Source organism: Somniosus microcephalus, chromosome 16 (genome assembly GCF_052327205.1).
Source record: "Somniosus microcephalus isolate GS21.2 chromosome 16, FLI_Smic_1.0, whole genome shotgun sequence".
Lineage (NCBI taxonomy): Eukaryota > Metazoa > Chordata > Chondrichthyes > Squaliformes > Somniosidae > Somniosus > Somniosus microcephalus.
This window is the reverse complement of record NC_141002.1, coordinates 103,556,884-103,574,261: the sequence shown is the minus strand read 5'-3', so window position 1 is coordinate 103,574,261 and position 17,378 is coordinate 103,556,884. Positions and strand designations below refer to the sequence as shown.

Here is a 17,378-nt window from a genome sequence, read left to right as displayed (position 1 = left end):
AGGCCAGTGATGGGTGAAGTCACATTTCAGGCTGTGTCTGACATCCCTCCATTGCGAAGTGTCGATATTGTAGAGAGCCTGCTGCACTCCAAACTCAACTGTGATATTCCAATTACGTGATGACGCTTGCTTATTACAGTGTATTTACAGCACTGAAACCGGCCATTTGGCCCAACAGGCCCATGTTTATCCTTCACTCGAGCCTCCTCCCACCCCTCTTCATCTCACCCCATCAGCATATCCTTCTATTCCTTTTTCCCTCATGTGTTTATCCAGCTTCCCCTTAAATGCCTCTACGTTATTCACCTCAACCACTCCCTGTGGCAGCGAGTTCCACATTCTCACCACTCTCTGGGTAAAGAAGTTTCTCCTGAATTCCCTATTGGATTTATTAGTGACTATCTGATATTGATGGCCCCTAGTTTTGGACTGTCCCACCAGTGGAAACACCTTCTCTACCTCTACCCTATCAAACCCCTTCATAATTTTAAAGGCCTCCATCAGGTCACCCCTCAGCCTTCTCTTTTCTAGAGAAAAGAGCCCCCGCCTGTTTAGTCTTTCCTGATCATTATAACCTCCCAGTCCTGGTGACATCCGAGTAAATCTTATTTTGCACCTTCCCAGTGCCTCTATATGCTTTTTGTAATATGGAGTCCAGAACTGTGCATTTATGTGAATATATGTCGTTATCACTTCCTGCTCCTAGGTGCATGTGGAGCGCATCTGTGGGAATTCATCCTCAACATCTTGCAAAACCCCGATCGGAATCCAGGGTTACTGAAATGGGAAGACAGGACGCAGGGGACCTTCAGGTTCCTGAGGTCTGATGCTGTGGCTCAGCTCTGGGGTAAAAAGAAGAACAACAGCAACATGACGTACGAGAAACTGAGCCGGGCCATGAGGTGAAACTCGTGTGTTAAATCCACGGCACAAAGGGGCGAGGATCAGGGCTGCCAACTCCCGGAGGTTCCGTCCCCCCCTCTAACCGTCCCGCCCAATTCCACTATTTTTATAACTAATACAGGAAACTCTTTTTTATCCGGGACCGGCGTGGTGCCGGTTGATCAAAAAGTCCGGATTACAGAGAGGTATACCTACTAAGGTACGAGAGCCCCGTACATGACCACAGGTGCAGGCGTCCCTGTTGCATGGCAACAGGTGCAGGAACCCCGGGTACACGGCCACAGATCCAGGCGTCCCAGTTACACGGCCACAGATCCAGGAACCCCGGTTACACGGCCACAGATCCAGGCATCCCAGTTACACGGCCACAGATCCAGGAACCCCGGTTACACGGCCACAGATCCAGGAACCCCGGTTACACGGCCACAGATCCAGGAACCCCGGTTACACGGCCACAGATCCAGGCGTCCCAGTTACACGGCCACAGATCCAGGTGTCCCGGTTGCATGGCCACAGATCCAGGAACCCCGGTTACACGGCCACAGATCCAGGCACCCCGGTTACATGGCCACTAATATGAAGTAAAACTTACCTGAACCTACTCCTGAATTTTGCCGGTTAAGAGAGATTTCCGGTTATTTAGGTGCCGGTAAATCGAGAGTTTCCTGTAAATGGAAGTGTTGAACGAAAATGAAAAGGCAGACGCGGCCCGATGAATTGTTCTCCCGGGTGTTGCTCGCTGCCGTGTCCGGGAGATTAATCGTTAAATCCTGGAGACTCCAGGGCAATCCGGGAGGGTTGGCGACCCGAGAGTAGCTAGTCGAGTCCTGCGTTACAACATTACAACCTCACTCCTCTTAACGTTGGCTTATGCCCCAAAAAAAAGCATTGAACTATCAGTAGAATGTATTCGATTCTCACCTTCTGTGGGAGAACATTCCATTAAAGGATTAGTAAAAAAAAAGCATTAAATTTGAGCAGTTTGAATAAACTCTTCTGCAAAACCTCGTGAGTCCTGAAGCTCTGGAATTCCCTCCCTAAACCTCTCCACCTCTCTCTCCTCCTTTAAGACGCTCCTTAAAACCGACCTCTTTGATCAAGCTTTTGGTCACCCGCCCTAATATTTCCTTATGGGGCTCGGGGTCAAATTTTGTCCGATAATCGCTCCTGTGAAGCGCCTTGGGACGTTTTACTACGTTAAAGGCGCTGTATAAATGCAAGTTGTTGTTAAGAAACCTTAATTTAATTGACGTGCAGGCAAATCATAAAAAAAAAGAAAGACTTTCATTTCTATAGCGCCTTTCACGGCCTCAGGACGTCCCAAAGTGCTTCACAGCCAATGAAGGACTTTGGAAGTGCGGTCGCCAAAGTTCCCTTTAATTCTTTGCTCAGAATGCCACGCACGCACGGTTTTTCCCATTTTAAAAGACACTGCACAGGAGCGCCAGAGCAGCCGCGCAGCTTAACAGGAGCATTGGTGGTCACTGTTGTAATGTAGGCAACGCGGCAGCCAATTTGCGCACAGGAAGGTGAACTGCTGCATTCCTAACTCTTATTCATTTACTTGTGCAGGTATTACTACAAAAAGGGAATTCTCGAGAGAGTGGACGGGCGGCGACTAGTCTACAAGTTTGGGAAAAATGCCAGTGGCTGGGAAAGGATGGAGTGAGCTCACCACGCAAGAGGATTTATTTTTTTACCTTTTTTTTTTAAACAAATATGCTTTTGTATTTCATTGCCTTGCACAGGCTGGCCGCTACCACTGTGACAATAAAATAAGCTTAATGTTCCTTGGCACCTGGGCACAGGACAACAGTCTGAAGGTAGCATGCATGACAACTAGGGCAGGGAGTGAGTTTGAAGCTTCGACCCCCCCCCCTTGCCGCATTAAGCTTTCACGAGGAGACCAGCACGAGCTGCGTCTCACATCCATTAGCGTTTTCCGGTGTTACTGTAACCTAAGTCCCAAACTTGCCTTCTACCAGTTTATAGCGCTGCCTTCTAGAATCGTAGATGGTTACAGCACGCAAGGAGGCCATTCGGCCCATCGTGCCCATGTGCCTGATTGTCTGAAAGAGCACTCCAATTCATCCCACTCCAATTCATCCCACTCCAATTCATCCCACTCCTCTGCCCAATCCTCACTCCTCTTAATTTTGCTTTTTCAAATATTTGTCCACTTCCCTTTTAACAGCTATTACAGATTCCGCTTCGATCTCTGGTCGGGCTTTCCGTGGCCTCACAATTGCTCTTGGATGTGGCCTAGCAAGCCACTCATTTGTACTGGGGGATGGCCAATAAATGCCGGCCTTGCCAGCAACGCCCACATCCCGAGAATGAATCAAAATAAAAGCTGACTGCCTCGGACACCCGCCCCCAGGTTCTGCCATTTTCCCGGCAGTCCCATCTCTATACCCGCCTCCCCAGGGCTGGCAAGATCGCACCCATAGAGTCATAACTGCACAGAAGGAGGCCATTCGGCCCATCGAGTCCGTGCCGGCTCTCTGTAGAGCAATCCAGTCAGTCCCATTCCCCCGCTCTATCCCTGTAGCCCTGCAAGTTTATTTCCCTCAAGTGCCTATCCAGTCTCCCCTTGAAAACATTGAGTGTCTCCGCTTCCACCACTTCCGTCGGCAGCGAGATTCAGGTCCTCACCACTCGCTGCGTAAAAAGGTTTTTCCTCACATCCTCCTGTACCTCTTGCCCAAAACCTTAAATCAGTGTCCCCTAGTCCTTGTACTATCAATTAGTGGGAACAGCCTTTCCCCGTCTAGCCTATCCAAACCCGTCATAATCTTGTACACCTCTATCAAATCACCCCTCAACCTCCTTTGCTCTAATGAAAACAAATCCAGCTTCTCCAACCTGTCCTTGTAACTAAGATCCCCCCATCCCCGGAACCATTCTGGTAAATCTCCTCTGCACCCTCTCAAGGGCCTTCACACCCCTCCTAAAGTGTGGTGACCAGAACTGGACGCAATACTCCAGTTGTGGCCTAACCAGTGTTTTATAAAGGTTCAGCATAACTTCTCTACTTTTGTACTCAATACCTCTATTTATGAAGCCCAAGATCCCATATGCTTTGTTAACCACTATCTCAATGTCCCGCCACCTTCAGGGACCTATGCACATTAACTCCCAGGTCCCTCTCTCCCTGCACACCCTTTAAAACTGTGCCATTAAGTGTATATTGCCTCTCCCTGTTCCTTCTGCCAAAATGCATCACCTCACACTTGTCCGGTTTCTGTTTGCTGTGTTTAGACAGGGTTCATTTTGAGTCTTTCACTCAGATATCCTTCAAACTCTCCCAGCTAGCTCATGCCATTCACTAAGTAGGTAATGTGATCTAACATTTAGCCTGATACTGACTTGTTTTAACTCTGCCGTGGTACATAAGAAATTAAGAACAGCATCACGCATAGAAATAATATCCCAGCTTAATTTGACACAATGATTATGAATTTCAATCATTTTCTTTTATGTCTGATGCCTGAGAAAGGAGCCAATCCATTCAATTCAAAAGCAAGTATCTTGTGGGATTTGTTCAAATATGTACTTTTTTGAATTTAACAGTTATTTAAATCTGCTTGGTTCCCGGTCATGTTTTTTAAGGTATTTATCGTAGAAATATACAGCACAGAGGGAGGCCACTCGGCCCATCGTGCCTGTGCCGGCTCTTTGAAAGAGCTCTCCAATTAGTCCCACTTGCCCTGCCCTTTCCCCGTAGCCCTGCAAATGTTCCCCCTTCAAGTATTTATCCAATTCCCTTTTGAAAGTCTCTCTGAAGCCTTTGAAGAGAGATAGTCAGGCCAAATAGCTTTGTAAGCAGTGAAGAAAAGAATAAAGCCACTACGTTGGAATATTACGCTGTTATAATATATATATTATTTTCTATTATTATGCTTAATAATTACTGTAAAAATATGTTACTGTTTTACTACTACTATATATGCTATTACCGTTTAATAAATACCTTTTGCAGCTAAATTGTAAATCAAAATCTAGTGTCGTGTTACTCTGCCGCCTTGTAAAGACAAGGATTCCGTGAGGGTACGGGACAGAGCTAGTGGCTGAAATAAATTGAAGATATTCTTTGTGCATTTCCTGGGCGTGCTTTATGAAGTTACCGAGATATCTGAGCAAGTGAAAAGACTTTCTGGGAGACGGGAGTCGGGAGTCAGGACTCAACCTCCAAGATTAACCAGATACATGGAAACCAAAAATAGTGACAGTAAAAAAATAAAGAGCCCCAAAAATGTAACGAGCACATCCCCCAATTTTATTACTGGGCTTGTAGTCCCTGGAGTTTAGAAGATTAAGGGCTGATCTAATTGAGGTGTTTAAGACAACTAAAGTGTTCCATAGGGTAGAGAGAGAGCAACTATTTCCTCTGGTGGGGGGAGTCCAGAACAAGGGGGCAGAACCTTAAAATTAGAGCCAGGCCGTTCAGGGGTGATGTCAGGAAGCACTTCTTCACACAAAGGGGAGTGGAAATCTGGAACTCTCTCCCCCAAAAAGCTGTTGAGGTTGGGGGTCAATTGAAAATTTCAAAACTGCGATTGATAGATTTTTGTTGGGTAAGGGTATCAAGGGACATGGAACCAAGGCGAGTAAATGGGGTTAAGATACAGATCAGCCACGACCTAATTGAATGGTGGAACAGGCTCGAGGGGCTGAATGGCCTCCTCCTGTTCCTATGTTCTCCCGGGACGTGCAATCTTATCTGTATTAAATTTCATCTGCCGTTGTCCTGCCTGCAAACATTATCCAGGTCCTTCTGCATCTCCTGGCTACTTACAAACTATGACAGATCATTTGAGTGTAGTACTTTAAAAAGGTTGACAGAAATCAGTTAGCCAACATGTGATTATGCTGCGCACTCTGTTAATCACACCCAACAAACATGTTAGTAAGTTTCTCCACTGGTCAGCCGTGACGCAGTGGGTGGCACCCTCACCTCTGACTCAGAAGGTCGTGGGTTCAAGTCCCACTCCAGAGACACAAGCACAAAAACTTTAGGCTGACACTCCAGTGCAGTGCTGAGGGAGCGGTGCCCTGTCGGAGGGTCAGTACAGAGGGAGCGCTGCCCTGTCGGAGGGGCAGTACTGAGGGAGTGCCGCACTGTCGGAGGGGCAGTACTGAGGGAGTGCTGCACTGTCGGAGGGGCAGTACTGAGGGAGCGCCGTACTGTCGGAGGGGCAGTACTGAGGGAGTGCTGCACTGTCGGAGGTGCCGTCTTTCGGATGGGACGTTAAAGCCTAGGATCCGTCTGCTCTCTCAGGTGGATGTAAAAGATCCCACGGCCACTATTCGAAGAAGAGTAGGGGAGTTCTCCTCGGTGTCCTGGCCAATATTTATCCCTCAACTAACATCACTAAAAACAAATCATCTGGTCATTATCACATTGCTGTTTGTGGGAGCTTGCTGTGCGCAAATTGGCTGCCGCGTTTCCTACATTACAACAGTGACTACACTTCAAACAGTACTTTATTGGCTGTAAAGTACTTTGGGATGTCCTGAGATGGTGAAAGGCGCTATAGAAATGCAAGTTCTTTCTTACTGGTCACAGTGCTCACCTCCCCGATCTCTAAACAGAGATTCTGCATCAACGCCATTGTGAAATGAATTACAGTGATGAACCGATAGAGCGTTGAACGTTTAAGGTAATAACTAGAGGGGGAATATAGGCCTAGAAATTGAGGTTGCGCTGCGCCGGGGCTTAACGCCGGAAATTTAGCGCCGGTGCTAAGTCGCGCTGTGCGCGCCAAAAATTCAGTAGCGCCGCGCCCAAACGGCTGCCGGCGCTACTGAAGGCTGTTTGCGCCTGAAAACTGGCGCTATGCGCCGCATTGCGGCGCTATTCCGGCGCTGCGGTGCCCGATGCGGTGCGGCAGGCTCGGGAAGTGCAGGCCTCCTCCTTCAGTTAAGGAGGAGCTGCCTGCACCCGCCCGCTGGCCGGTAAAATCTTCACAAAAATGAGCCCGGCACCTCGGGGAAGTGCCGGACTCGCAGCCGAGAAGCATCTGTTCCGCGGGGGGGGGGGGGGGGGGGGGTAGTCCGGGAAGGGAGGTGCGGGCAGGCGGCCGGCGGGAAAGTGGCCGGCCGCCGCTCCACCTTTATGCGCCGGCGCAAAGTCATGCAAGACTCTGTTGCCAGAGTCTTAGTTGCGGCTGCCACGGGCGAGGCGGCCGCAACTGAATTTCGGCGCTGGGGCCCGTCACCACGGCAACCGGGACGCTGCGCACACCGATGACGTCATCGGTGCCGGCGCAGCGCTACCGGTGTAACGCCGATGTTGGGCCCTAGTCAATTTCAAAACCGGCTGTAAGTCCAGCGCAATGCCCTCTAGCGCCGCAAAATGGGCGCTAAGCCCACTCAATTTCTAGGCCATAGTCTGTTGGGTGAGGGTATTTCCTACATTCCTTCGACAGCACCGCCCAAACCCACGACCTCTTGCACCTAGAAGGACAAGGGCAGCAGGCACATGGGAACACCACCACCTCCAAGTTCCTCTCCAAGTCACACACCATCCCGACTTGGAAATATATCGCCGTTCCTTCATTGTCACTGGGTCAAAATCCTGGAACTCCCTCCCTAACAGCACTGTGGGAGCACCTTCACCACACGGACTGCAGCGGTTCAAGAAGACGGCTCACCACCACCTTCTCAAGGGCAATTAGGGATGGACAATAAATGCCGGCCTTGCCAGAGACGCCCACAACCCATGAACAAATAAATCACACTTCAAAAGTAAAGCACTTTGGGACGTCCCGAGATTGGTCAAAGATGCTGTATAAATGCAAGTTCTTTCTTACTGGCCAACAGTGCCCACCTCTCCGATCTCTAACCAGAGATTCTGCATTAACGCCATTCTGAAATGGATTATGTTGTGTATGTACCTTTAAGAGAATAACTGGTCTCAGACTGCAGTACCGGCAGTGACCACCCCTGTATAAAAGGCGCTAGACAGCCTCTGTTGTTTAGATTCATTTATGCTTTTCACCAGTAAAGTTCTGTTTGTTTCCTCTCCTGCTAGTCCGTGTCTCAATCATTCACGGACTTAACAGATTACAGTGATGAACTGATAGAGCGTTGAACATTTAAGGTAACAACCAGAGGGGAGAATAATCTGCTTCTTTTGCTCCTCAGGAATGCATATCGCTACACTGCGCGGCCCCAGCCTGGGATTCTCCGCCCGTTAATACTAACTGGGCTGGAGTCTGTAATTTGGCAATTTTTATTTTTATTATTTGTTCCTGGGATGTGGGTGTCACTGGCAACCGTTCCTAGTGGCCTCTATGGACATTAAAAGTCAACCATGTTGTGTGGGACTGGAGTCACGTGTAGGCCCAGACCGAGTTAGGTTCCCTTCCCTGAAGGACATCAGTGAACCGGTTGGGTTTTTAAGACAATCTGGCAGATTGCATGCTCACATTTACCAGACCACAAATCACCAGTTTTATTGAATTCAGTTTTATCACATCCCATGATGGGATCTGAACTCACGACTAAAGTCGAGTCCAGAAGCTGTACACAGGAGAACAGGCCTAGAATTCTTACCTCCCCAAACTGTTACTAATCTACTATAGACGGCTGAATGGCTAGTGAAAGGGATTTGCATAAATGCTCAGAGTGATACAGCATCAATTGGACATATCTCGTTCGTGCAGAATAAACACATCTGTTGTGTTTAGACAGAATTCCTGCTGATAAGTGAAAAAGAATAATGTTTATTGTTATGAAGGAATACTGAATATCTGTTTCACGCACTCCTGGCCGGCTTCCCATGTTCTACCCTACGTAAACTTGAGGTCATCCAAAACTCTGTTGTGTTTAGAAAGAATCTCTTCTTTCTTTTCTCTTTATTAAGGGTTGCAGGACCAAGGCGGGCGGATGGAGTTAGGATACAGATCAGCCGTGATCTAATTGAATGGCGGAACCGGCTCGAGGGGCTGAATGGCCTCCTCCTGTTCCTAAGGACAGAATGTAAGCCTGTATAATGGGATCTGAGAGTTACTCCCACTCGTGCTGGCCCAGTTAACCCTCTACCTCTAATCCTTGCTTCAGCTGGAGACTGGACTCACACAGTGTGCAATGCAATGGGCGATAACTGGTATATATTTTTTTAAAGTGCAAGGTGAAATTGGAGACTGGATGTTACGGGGTTTGGACCCCGATCTTTACCTCTCGCGTCAAGGTTTGAATCCAGCCTGGAGCGATGGGGTGAGAGTTTGCTGGGTGTAAGGGTCCCACGTGAATTGTTAACACGGTTCCTCTTACTCAGAAATAACAACAGAAAATGCTGGAAAAACGCAGTAGGCCAGGCAACATCCGTGGAGAGAGAAATAGAGTCAACGTTTCAGGTCGAAACCCTTCATCAGGACTGAAAAAACACAGGAAATGAAACAGATTAAAGGCCAGTTTGGGGGCTGGGAAATGGGGATAAGAGAACAAAAGAGAAGAGACATTAAGAGGTATTCAAAACCAGACGAGATGGTGATAGGACTAGTGGAGAGACAAAAGGCGGCTCTAGATGAGGTGTGAAATGCGCTGGCAGAATGGGAGACAGCTGCCATGTGGGAGAGAAAAAAAGGGGGAAGGGCACAAAACAAAGGTGTGGATAAAAAATATATATAAAAATGTAATAGGGGCCGAGGTTGTGATCTGAAATTGTTGAACTTGATATTGAGTCCGGAAGGCTGTAAAGTGCCTAATCGGAAGATGAGGTGCTGTTCCTCGAGCTTACGCTGAGCTTCCGTGGAACAACGCAAGAGGCCGAGGACGGTGAGGTCTGAGTGGGAGTGAGGCGGAGAATTGAAATGACAGGCGACCGGAAGCTCGGGGTCACCCTTACAGACTGAACGGAGGTGTTCCGCAAAGCGGTCACCCAATCTGCGTTTGGTCTCCCCAATGTAGAGGAGACCGCATCGTGAGCAGTGAATACTCAGAGTTAGTTGGTGATAAATGAGTAATCTAATCTTCACCTGAGATGTCACAAGGTGGTTGGTGTGAGAAATATCACACTGATAGTGAGGTGTTTCCCTGAAGGTGGCTTTTGCAGCAGTTTGCTGAGGCAGAGTTTAAAGGGTTTTACTCGGCATTTAAGAAAAAAAGTCTTGCTTTTCTATAATGCCGTTCACGACCTCAGGATGTCCTGACGCGCTTTACAGCCAATGAAGTGTAGTCGCTATTGTGATGTAGGAAACGAAGCAGCTAATTTGCGCACAGCAAGATTCCACAAACAGCAATGTGACAATGACCAGATGTTTTAGTGGTGTTGGTCAAGGGTTATATATTGGCCACATCGCGACATCGTCCGCATGCCCGATACGAGACTCCCAAAACAAGCGCACTACTCGGAGCGCCGAGACGGCAAGAGAGACCCAGGTGGGGAGGGGAAACGCTTCAAGGACACCCTCAAAGCCTCCTTGAAAAAGTGCAACATCCCCACCGACACCTGGGAATCCCTGGCCCAAGACCGCACAAAGTGGAGGAGAAGCATCTGGGAAGGCGCTGAACACCTCGAGTCTCTTCGCCGGGAGCAAGCGGAAGCCAACTGCAGGCAGCGCAAGGAACGCACGTCAACCCAAGCACCCCACCCACCCACCCCTTCAACCACCATCTGCCCCACCTGTGACAGAGACTGTAGGTCCCACATTGGACTCATCAGTCACCTGAGAACTCATTTTTAGTCTGGAGGCAAGTCATCCTCGGTTCCGAGGGACTGCCGAAGAAGATATATTGGCCCCAGGACACTGGGGAGAACTTCCCTGCTTTTCTTCCAATAGTGCTGTGGGATCTTTTATGTCCACCTGAGAGTGCAGACGGGGGTCTCGGTTTAACATCTCACCCAAAAGACAGCGCCTCCGACAGTGCAGCACTCCCTCAGTACTGCCCCTCCGATAGTGCAGCACTCCCTCAGTACTGCCCCTCCGACAGTGCAGCACTCCCTCAGTACTGCCCCTCCGACAGTGCAGTGCTCCCTCAGTACTGCCCCTCCGACAGTGCAGCGCTCCCTCAGTACTGCCCCTCCAACAGTGCAGCACTCCCTCAGTACTGCCCCCCGACAGTGCAGTGCTCCCTCAGTACTGCCCCTCCAACAGTGCAGCACTCCCTCAGTACTGCCCCGCCGACAGTGCGTGCTCCCTCAGTACTGCCCCTCCAACAGTGCAGCGCTCCCTCAGTACTGCCCCTCCGACAGTGCAGCACTCCCTCAGTACTGCCCCTCCGACAGTGCGGCGCTCCCTCAGTACTGCCCCTCCGACAGTGCAGCGCTCCCTCAGTACTGCCCCTTCGACAGTGCAGTGCTCCCTCAGTACTGCCCCTCCGACAGTGCTGCGCTCCCTCAGTACTGCCCCTCCGACAGTGCAGCGCTCCCTCAGTACTGCCCCTCCAACAGTGCAGCACTCCCTCAGTACTGCCCCCCGACAGTGCAGTGCTCCCTCAGTACTGCCCCTCCAACAGTGCAGCACTCCCTCAGTACTGCCCCGCCGACAGTGCGTGCTCCCTCAGTACTGCCCCTCCAACAGTGCAGCGCTCCCTCAGTACTGCCCCTCCGACAGTGCAGCACTCCCTCAGTACTGCCCCTCCGACAGTGCGGCGCTCCCTCAGTACTGCCCCTCCGACAGTGCAGCGCTCCCTCAGTACTGCCCCTTCGACAGTGCAGTGCTCCCTCAGTACTGCCTCTCCGACAGTGCAGTGCTCCCTCAGTACTGCCTCTCCGACAGTGCTGCGCTCCCTCAGTACTGCCTGTCCGACAGTGCTGCGCTCCCTCAGTACTGCCCCTCTGACAGTGCAGCGCTCCCTCAGTACTGCCCCTCCGACAGTGCTGCGCTCCCTCAGTACTGCCTGTCCGACAGTGCTGCGCTCCCTCAGTACTGCCCCTCCGACAGTGCAGTGCTCCCTCAGTACTGCCCCTCCGACAGTGCGGTGCTCCCTCAGTACTGCCCCTCCAACAGTGCAGTGCTCCCTCAGTACTGCCCCTCCGACAGTGCAGTGCTCCCTCAGTACTGCCCCTCCGACAGTGCAGTGCTCCCTCAGTACTGCCCCTCCGACAGTGCTGCGCTCCCTCAGTACTGCCTGTCCGACAGTGCTGCGCTCCCTCAGTACTGCCCCTCCGACAGTGCAGTGCTCCCTCAGTACTGCCCCTCTGACAGTGCAGTGCTCCCTCAGTACTGCCCCTCCAACAGTGCAGTGCTCCCTCAGTACTGCCCCTCCGACAGTGCAGTGCTCCCTCAGTACTGCCCCTCCGACAGTGCTGCGCTCCCTCAGTACTGCCTGTCCGACAGTGCTGCGCTCCCTCAGTACTGCCCCTCCGACAGTGCAGTGCTCCCTCAGTACTGCCCCTCTGACAGTGCAGTGCTCCCTCAGTACTGCCCCTCCAACAGTGCAGTGCTCCCTCAGTACTGCCCCTCCGACAGTGCAGTGCTCCCTCAGTACTGCCCCTCCGACAGTGCTGCGCTCCCTCAGTACTGCCTGTCCGACAGTGCTGCGCTCCCTCAGTACTGCCCCTCCGACAGTGCAGTGCTCCCTCAGTACTGCCCCTCTGACAGTGCAGTGCTCCCTCAGTACTGCCCCTCCAACAGTGCAGTGCTCCCTCAGTACTGCCCCTCCGACAGTGCAGTGCTCCCTCAGTACTGCCCCTCCGACAGTGCAGCACTCCCTCAGTACTGCCCCTCCGACAGTGCGGCGCTCTCTCAGTACTGCCCCTCCGACAGTGCGGCGCTCCCTCAGTACTGCCCCTCCGACAGTGCTGCGCTCCCTCAGTACTGGCCCTCCGACAGTGCGGCGCTCCCTCAGTACTGCCCCTCCGACAGTGCGGCGCTCCCTCAGTACTGCCCCTCCGACAGTGCGGCGCTCCCTCAGTACTGCCCCTCCGACAGTGCGGCGCTCCCTCAGTACTGCCCCTCCGACAGTGCGGCGCTCCCTCAGTCCTGCACTGGAGTGTCAGCCTGGATTCTGTGCTCAATTCTCTGGACTGGGATTTGAACCCATGACCTTCTGACTCAGAGGCGAGAGTGCTGCCCACTGAGCCAAGACTGACGTGGCTTGGTCCGTCCCTCACCTGACTCACCATGTTCATAAGATCACAAGGTAATTACATGTGAGGAAGGTCATTCGGCCCATCTTAATTCATCCAGATAGACCCCAAAATTGTACATCCAATTCTTTCTTCAGTGATTCAGGGTTTTTTCCTCCATTAATCTACCTGGGAGTTCATTCCATGTGTTGATCACTCTTTGTGTGATGAAGAATTTCCAGATATCAGACCTAAAATTATCTTTTACTAGTTTCAATCGTGTCCCCTAGTTCTACTCCCGCAATTTAATTTAAAATAATATTCTGGGTGTATGCTTATCAATTGTGTAAACCTCTATAAGATCACCTTTCAAACACCTCCTTTCTATATATAGATACAGAGACAGACACACATAGGTACAGACACACATTTACACAGACACAAACACAGACACACACACACAAATACAGACACAGACACACACACAGCAATACACGCGCAGACACACATACAGACACAAGCACATACCTTTTCATGTACATGAAAACATAAGACAACATAGAATGGGAAAAAGTTCAAGTTTTCTACAGACTGTACAATTCTGTCATGAACTACAGTCCACTCATTTAATGTCCCAAGGGAATGTCCTGCATTAATACTCCCTGATCCTACACTCCAGAATGAAACCATTCCCTACCTGATCTGGGATTGTTTAATGCTGACAGTGTGAATCATAGACTCGTACAACAATAACTTGTATTTATATAGCGCCTTTAATGTAATAAAACATCCCAAGGTGCTTCACAGGAGCGATTATCAAACAAAATTTGACACCGAGTCACATAAGGAGATATTAGGACAGGTGACCAAAGGCTTGGTCAAAGAGGTCGGTATTGAGGAGCATCTAAAAGGAGAGAGAGAGGTGGAGAGGTTTAGGGAGGTGAATTCCAGAGCTCAGGGCCCAGGCGGCTGAAGGTATGGCTGATGGTGGAGAGATTAAAATCAGGGATGCTCAAGAGGCCAGAATTGGAGGAGCGCAGCGAACCCGGGGGGGGTTGTGGGGCTGGAGGAGGTTACAGAGATAGGGAGGGGCGAGGAGGCCATGGAGGGATTTGAAAACAAGGATGAGAATTTTAAAATTGAGGCGCTGCCGGACCGGGAGCCAATGTAGGTCAGCGAGCACAGGGGTGATGGGCGAACGGGACTTGGTGCGAGTTAGGATGCGGATAGGAATTGGTAGAGAGAGAGAAACTTTTTCCGCTGGTGAGGGGAGTCTAGGACAAGAGGACAGAACCTTAAAATCAGAGCCAGGCCATTCAGCCCCTCGAGCCTTTTTACTTTGCTAACTCCTTTCCTGAATGGCCTACTGCTGTTCCTCTCTTTGAGCTCAAGTGGTGAGAGGGTGGTGGGCCAGCCAGGAGAGTTTTGGAATAGTCGAGTCTATACAACAGCACAGAAGGAGGCCATTCGGCCCATCGTGCCTGTGCCGGCTCTTTGAAAGAGCTCTCCAATTAGTCCCACTGCCCCCTGCTCTTTCCCCAGAGCCCTTACAATTATTTTGTTTTCAAATATTTATCCAATTCCCTTTTGAAAGTTACTATTGAATCTACTTCCAGGATGATAAATGTTCAATCGCCCATCACATCCCTCACTTTGATCAGCACGAAGTTTTCACGAAAACATCGTTTAAAAGAGAACACAGTTGAAATGAATAAACATCTCGCTCTAGCCGTGGGTGGTGAGCTGGCGAAATTGCCGATCGTCTCCCGACGATTTGCAGCGACACTCTCCCTGATCCCTTCCTCACTCACCACCCCTAGTCAGTCCTATTTAAGTGTGTCTTTATCGGTGCATCGCACATTTCCTAGACCGGGGGATTCCTACGTTCCACCAGCGTTACGGGATTTCAGCTGCACTTCCGGCAAAGTAACGCTGGCGGACTGGGATCAGCTCCGAGGAATTTCCTGGCCCGAGCTTTCCTTGGTTAGCCCGAGACAGTAGAAACATACCAAAAACATATACAACTCAGAGGGTGGCTCACGAAATCTATTTCATGCCTCTTCTGGTCACCCTTCCTAATATCTCCTTCATTTCCATCTTTGCCTCAGTCTCCATCATCCAACCCCCTCCCCCCTCCGCCCACCCGGCCCCCTATGCCTCTCTAAAGCGCCTCGAGATGTTTTTCTATGTTCAAGGTGCTATATAAGAACAAACTTGCATTTCTCTAGCGCCTTTCACGACCTCAGCACGCCCCAAAGCGATTCACAGCCAATGAAGTACTTTCGAAGTGTAGTAAAAGAAGTTATGATGAACCTTTATAAAACACTGGTCCGGCCTCAACTGGAGTATTGTGTCCAATTCTGGGCACCGCACTTTACGAAGGGTGTGAAGGTCTTAGAGAGGGAACAGAAAAGATTTACAAGAATGGTTCCAGGAATGATGGACTTCAGTTACGGTGATAGACTGGAGAAGCTGGGGTTGTTCTCCTCAGAGCAGAGAAGATTGAGAGGAGATTTAATAGAGATGTTCAAAATCATGAGGGGTCTGGACAGAGTAGATGGAGAGAAACTGTTCCCATTGGCGGAAGGGTCGAGAACCAGAGGACACAGATTTAAGGTGATTGGCAAAAGAACCAAAGGCGACATGAGGAAAAACTTTTTTACGCAGCGAGTGGTGAGGATCTGGAATGCACTGCCTGAGAGGGCGGTGGAGGCAGACTCAATCGTGGCTTTCAAAAGGGAGTTGGATAAATACCTGAAGGAGAAAAAATTTGCAGGGCTATGGGGAAAGGGCGGGGGAGTGAAGCTGAAGTGCTCTTGTAGAGAGCCAGCACAGGCTCGACAGGCCGAACGGCCTCCTTCTGTGCTGTAACCATTCTATGATTATATATAATATAGGGAAACACGGCAGCTAATTTACACACAGCAAGCTCCCACAAATAGCAATGTGATAAATGACCAGATGATCCGTTTATTAATGATGTTGGTTGAGGGATAAATATTGGCCGGGAATAAATGCAAGTTGTTGCTGCGTTGAATGTGCCATTGGGTGATGCTTGCTCTTTCCCCAACACGATAAGTACTCATTTCCCCAAACCGCCTAAGCTGTGGTTTGTTGTTGATCTACAGAATCAGTACTGATTCTAAAGTTAGCAACTGAAGCTCGCATATTCTGCCCACTGGTTGTGCGGCTCAGTTGCCACAAGTTCCCATCTCCACCACGTGAACACATAATCTAAGCTGGCACGCCAGCGCAGGAGAGAAGAGTTTTCACTTGTACGCCTTCCTCGTTCTGCCCTCAGGCTGTTCCGAGTGCTCCCCCTCTCAAAGAGCGAATTTTGAAGTGAGTCACTGTCATTACGGAAACAAACTTGGCAGCCAATATATGCACAGCAAGATCCCACAAACATCAAACGCCTAGCCGAGCTGTCTTTTCGGGTGGTTGAGAGGGGAGTGTTGGTCAGAACACTGCTCTTCTTCGAATAGTGTCGTGGGATTGTTTTTTTTTTACATCCACCTGAACAGGTAGATGGGATCTCAGCTAAACGTTTCATTTCAAAGATAGGATCTTTGAAAACTGCCTCAGTATTGCAGTCACGTATCAGGGCCCAAGTCCTTGCAGCTGCGTTTGAACCACGCCATCTTCTAGACTCAGAGGCGAGATTGCTACTAACTGAGCCAAGCTGCCCTTTCAAAGTAGCGAAGTGTACCGGAGGTACCTTCCTTTATGTGAGAAGTGAAGCAACGGCCCATCTCCGGCCATTCAGCGGACTGCTTAAACAGCCGGCAGCACAGGTTAAAGGAGTTCTCCTGGTTTCTGATCCAACATTTTTCCTTCAACAACCACCAGCAAACAAATGAACTGGTTTGTCCACAAGTGTGGTTGCTGCATTCAACTATGAACTGTGGCTGCCTTTCAAAGTAACTAATTGGACAGAAATCACATGACCAGGCGCTAAATCAGTACAAAGTCTTTCATTCACCAGAATGTTACCAGGGCTCCAAGGGTTAGATTACGAGGAGAGATTACATAAACTAGGCTTGTGTTCCGTGGAATATAGAAGGTTAGGGTGATTTGATTGAGGCTTTTAGGATTTCATAGAATCATAGAATGGTTACAGCAGAGAAGGAGGCCGTTCGGCCCGTCGAGCCCGTGCCGGCTCTCTGCAAGAGCACTTCAGCTAGTCCCACTCCCCCGCCCTTTCCCCGTAGCCCTGCAATTTTTTTTTCCTTCAGGTATTTATCCAATTCACTTTTGAAAGCCACAATTGAATCTGCCTCCACCACCCTTTCAGGCAGTGCATTCCAGATCCTAACCACTCGCTGTGTAAAAAAGTTTTTCCTCATGTCGCCTTTGGTTCTTTTGCCAATCACCTTAAATCTGTGTCCTCTGGTTCTTGACCCTTCCGCCAATGGGAACAGTTTCTCTCTATCGACTTGAACTATTTTGAAAGGAA

At 50.0% G+C, this 17,378-nt stretch overlaps 1 protein-coding gene across 2 annotated transcripts in view; it reads left to right on the top strand.

Moving 5' to 3' along the window:
- The window catches only part of LOC147106450 (ETS homologous factor-like), a 55,086-nt gene extending 50,170 nt beyond the window's left edge, over positions 1 to 4,916 (top strand). Inside the window, exons 6-7 of one of the 2 annotated variants that reach the window (XM_086009637.1) lie at positions 707 to 902; positions 2,476 to 4,916. In XM_086009637.1, the coding sequence (XP_085865763.1) occupies positions 707 to 902; positions 2,476 to 2,572 (293 nt within the window). In that variant the 3' untranslated portion in view covers positions 2,573 to 4,916. The remainder of the gene's footprint in view (positions 1 to 706; positions 903 to 2,475) is intronic. The other variant, XM_086009636.1, reaches the window with a different exon arrangement.
- Positions 4,917 to 17,378: the final 12,462 nt, after the last annotated feature.